At 43.3% G+C, this 5,000-nt stretch overlaps 1 protein-coding gene across 1 annotated transcript in view; it reads left to right on the forward strand.

The window, feature by feature from the left end:
- Positions 1 to 1,085: 1,085 nt before the first annotated feature.
- The window catches only part of LOC137989535 (uncharacterized), a 5,849-nt gene continuing 1,934 nt past the window's right edge, over positions 1,086 to 5,000 (forward strand). Inside the window, exon 1 of the mRNA XM_068835332.1 lies at positions 1,086 to 2,862. Within this exon, the coding sequence (XP_068691433.1) occupies positions 2,433 to 2,862 (430 nt within the window). The 5' untranslated portion in view covers positions 1,086 to 2,432. The remainder of the gene's footprint in view (positions 2,863 to 5,000) is intronic.

Raw genomic sequence — 5,000 nt, forward strand, 5'->3', positions numbered from 1 at the left:
ACCGACAACAAAGAGTTAAAGCTAATGGAGTTCTGTCTGACTGGTCGCCTGTTCTATGTGGAGTTCCACAAGGTAGCCTTTTGGGGCCACTCTTATTTAATATATTTATTAATGACTTAAATTTTGTTACCCGAATTGCCTCTCTGCGTCTTTATGCTGACGACACTACAACATACACCTCAGCTGCCAACACTACGGCATTAGAACTTTCTTTTAATCAGGATCTTCAGAAACTATCTACCTGGTTTTCTTCTAATTATCTGACAGTAAATCATTCCAAAACTCAAGCCATGATTTTGGGAAATTTTAACTATCAACCTGTCCTTAGTATTGGCAATTCTACCATTGAAATTGAAAGCTTTCTGGAGATCCTTGGTGTTCACATTGATAATAAACTCTCTTTCAAGGCCTACGTATCTGCCATCTTAAAGAAGGTCTATGCTAAAATTGGAGCTCTGAGGCGATTGAAGAGACTGGTACCTCCTGATGTTGCACTAATTTTATACAAGTGTTATATTTTACCCCATCTGGAATACTGCAGTCCACTTTTATTAGGAATAAACAAAACCCTAGCAAATAAACTTGAAGCTGCTAATTATTATGCATTGAAGGTTCTTTTAAATGTCGGAAACGACGTAGATTATAATTCTATACTGTCAATAGCGGGAATGAATTCTTTGGAATTTAGAAGATATGAACAATCACTTTCATTACTATATAAATGTATCAAGGGAAATGGACCTAGTTATATTTCTGACTTCTTTAAGTTTCGTGTTTCACATTATAACTTAAGGGGAGGTGGTTGTAACTTGGTTCAGCCCTCCTATAACAACCAGTATTTCCATAACTCTTTTACTTATAAGATTACTCACTTATGGAACAAGTTACCTACATATATTAAACAGTCACCCAATTTAAATGCATTTCACAAAAATTTGGAGTCTATTAATCTTTTAAATTTAAGGACTAGTTGTCTATGTAATTATTGCCAATCGTAAAGGAAATTTATTACCATAATAAATGAATTTATGCTGCTTGATTAATGTTAGTTCCAGCTCCCAGCCGAGGGATTTCCGGTTATCCGGGACATTATATCTACCCGAACGTACTTAGCAAGACTAGGCCCTGTGAGATGCCTCTTTTGCAGCTAGCGCACATCGGGAGTACAAGCTCTTAACCAGCTACACTAAAGTCGCGTGATTCGACCCTTGAAAAAGTTAAGTATAACCTTCTCCTTTGGTCTGTTTTAGTATGGAAGGGAAAGATTGTCGTGACCTGGTTGAGCGTTCTCTCCCAAGATCATTGATACTCGGCCACTCATTTGTACGAAGAATGAAAGTTTTTCTAAAAAATAACGCTGGGAACAGCTCGTTCAACGAGCACTTTGACTTACAGAACTCATGCCTAGTCAATCTGAGGGGGAACGGTGGCCGCACAGTTGAGAGACTAATGCGCTATGATCTCAGGGCTACAAGAGCCACAAAACCAGACATTTTAGTCCTGGAAATAGGGTCTAACGATCTCTGCGACCCCTCGGCCGACCCTGAGATATTGGGCGAAACAATCATTGCATTCGTAGATGTGTTGCGCCATGAGATCCAGCACAAATTCACGGTTATATGTCAAGTGATTCCACGCCGGAATCCCCCCTTTCCCAATCGGAGAGTCAAAAAGCTAAACAAGTGCCTGCAGGACGCGTTGGCAGACTCTGGCTTTGTAAAATTTTGGCGCCATCGAGGGCTCAACAACCCCACGAGGGACATTTATGTTCGTGATGGAATTCACCTTAACAAGCGGGGACACAAAGCTCTCTACCGCAGCTATCGGGGCGCACTGCTTTTTGCACTGAAACAGATCCAACACAACCAGTCGTCATAATAAGAAAAATTCATAATAATAACAAAAAAAAAAAAAAACATCTGCGCTAAATGTGCTTTCGGACCGGTAATTCTTTTGATAAATGCCGCAGGCGTAGTCATTAGTTGGGGTATTTTATCTTGTCCACCCATTTTTGGGTGTGTTTATGCTATCAGCATTGTGGTCATTGAGGAATGTCAGATGTATTTTATCACGCGTTCTACGCGTTCTGTGGTTATTCCCAGCACACTGTTCTGACACTTTGCTTATTGTCACGGCGCCTTTGCATGATCAATGCGGCCAAAGGCTGCCTTTGTGCCAATCATGTTTTGCCGTTGTGTTTTATGAAAGAAAACACCTATCTTGTTCCATACTTTGTGTACCTCATGACGTTTGTTAGGCATTTGTGCCGGCCCCACCTAATGCCGCCTGCGGTAATCCTATATCTATTTACGCCTTAGGTTGGATGATATATATATATATATATATATATTTTTTTTATTTTTTTTTTTTCTGCCAATTATTATGCGCATAGAGCGAGATGTGTTATTAATCCAGACCTACCCCCTCCCAGAATGCCGCCAAAAGGACAGAGACCAGCAGTCAACAAGGCATATCTTACACGGGTTTCTAAACGTAGGCGCGGTGCTGCCGAGACGGCTGAGATCACACAACATCCAGCAACGCTTCGCCAGGTGCCCGCTAATACCGGCCAAGAGATCACCTCCACCTCGTCAGCCGGAGGTACTGCCAACCAGCACCAAGCAATCGTTCCTGAAGGCGCTCTACAGGGTATTGCCGATGCTATAGCAGAAGCGGTGAAGAAGAGCCTTCGTGACACTGGGCTGGTTTTACCTCAACCAGTAAACCAACCCCACATACAGTTTGTTCCAGACCAGCCTCCAGAGCCCGCACCTCAACCCAGCGTCCAAGCCGCGGTTCGCACCAACATCCAGACGTTAACCGGCGGGATACTAGAAGTGTCTGAACCCACCGTCGATAGCAGTAAGAACTCTTTTATCTCTAGTGCTGTACCTCTGGCATCTAGGGTACCAGAGCGTATTAGAAATAAGATCTGGGCAAACGAGTTTATAGATTTTTCTCATTTGCTAATAACATATAAAGACGACCATAACTATACTTTTCAGCTACAGAGTAATGAGAATGGGCAACAGGTTCTTTCGATGGTGCCTAACCACAAACGGCCCACCATCCAGACTATAGAGCAGTGGACAACCGCTTTCCAAATTTTTGTTTCCATCTTTACTCAAAGATTCCCCCAAGATTCTCCAGCACTCATGAAATATGGGTCTGTAGTGCGCGATTTAGCCGCCCAGTCCGCCAATTGGCGTTTCTATGACGACAATTTTCGTCAGTTGCGGCAAGAGCAGCAAATTTCTTGGGATAATATTCACAGCGAGTTGTGGCTTCGGGCACACTACCAACCACAAAAGCTAAATGGGTCAAACCGGGGAGGCCAAGGCAGATATCGCAGCACTTGGGCTAGAGCAAATTTCCCCAAGGGTTTCTGCTGGAAGTTCCATAACGGGACTCACTGCAACGGGTGCGCCTTTAAACACCACTGCTTCAAGTGCGGTAACAACCATCCAATCTTCCGTTGCCAACAGCAGCAAAAGCCCACAGCGGGGCGAAATCCCACAACGAAGCAACCACCCATGCCTACAAACAGCGCTTCCCACACCGGTTAACGTAGCCGTTCTTTCCCGCGGTTTATTAGGCTATAACTCCCGCATCGCTTATCGTTTAATCAAAGGCTTTTCCGAAGGGTTTAAGATTAATTATCAGGGTCCCAGAATTACGTCTACCGCTCCAAATTTAGGCTCCGCTAATGAGAATCCTGACGTTGTTGACGAAAAATTGCGAAAAGAAAGAGAATTGGGTCGTATCGCGGGGCCCTTTGATTCCCCTCCGCTTGCCAATCTCCGTATTTCCCCTCTCGGCGTTATTCCCAAGAAAACGCCAGGCGAATTCAGAATGATTCATCATTTATCGTATCCAAAGGGAGCGTCGATAAACGACAGTATTCCACCCGAGTTTTCATCAGTTAAATATGCGTCTGTTGATGATGCGATAAGCCTTATTCAAAGACAGGGCAAGGGTTGCGCTATGGCCAAAACCGATGTGAGAAGCGCTTTTCGTATCGTGCCAGTACATCCTTCGGATTACCCTTTATTGGGTTTTAAATGGAAAGAAAAATGGTATTATGATAAAACCCTGCCTATGGGGTGTTCAAGTTCATGTCAAATATTCGAAGATCTTAGTACAGCGATGGAATGGGTCGCGAAGAACAAATTGCAAATTCCGCACATAATACACATTTTGGATGACTTCCTGATCATTGACAAATCACTAGATACGTGCGGTGCAAAATTAAACAGATTCTTACAATTTTGTCATGAACTGGGCGTCCCTATGGCAGAAGAAAAGACTGTGGGCCCGGCTCACGTTCTTACTTTTGCGGGCATAGAACTAGATTGCTTACAACACGAGGCCAGGCTTCCTCGAGAGAAGGTTGAGAAATGCCGCGAGGTTATATTACAATTTTTGTCACGTAAAAAAGTCACGCTCAGAGAACTTCAATCATTGATCGGCTTATTAAACTTTGCTTGCTCCATAATAAAACCAGGCAGAGTTTTTCTACGCAGGTTGATTAATCTTACAATAGGAGTTTTCAGACCTACGTATTTTATCCGCCTTACTTTAGACGTTAAAAAAGATCTCAGGATTTGGCAACAATTTCTAACATCATTTAACTGTCAATCCATGTTTCTCGAGGAGGTTTGGACCTCATCCGGCGCACTTTCCTTTTACACGGATGCCGCACAATCATGCGGTTTTGGCATTATCTTCGGCACGCATTGGACATATGGCGAGTGGCCTGATAAATGGAAGCAACAGGATATTTCCGTACTTGAACTTTATCCCATTGTGTTGGGCGTACACTTGTGGGCAGCCCGATTAAAAAATAAACGGGTATTGTTTTACTCAGATAATGAAAGTGTCGTACACGTCATTAACAAGCAAACATCTAAACACAAAGGTTTGCTAGCTCTAGTACGGCAGCTGGTTCTCGTATGTCTGTCCCAGAACATATATTTTAGGGCTCGACACGTTCCGGGGAG

Source organism: Montipora foliosa, unplaced genomic scaffold, assembly GCF_036669935.1.
Source record: "Montipora foliosa isolate CH-2021 unplaced genomic scaffold, ASM3666993v2 scaffold_465, whole genome shotgun sequence".
NCBI classification, from domain to species: Eukaryota; Metazoa; Cnidaria; class Anthozoa; order Scleractinia; family Acroporidae; genus Montipora; species Montipora foliosa.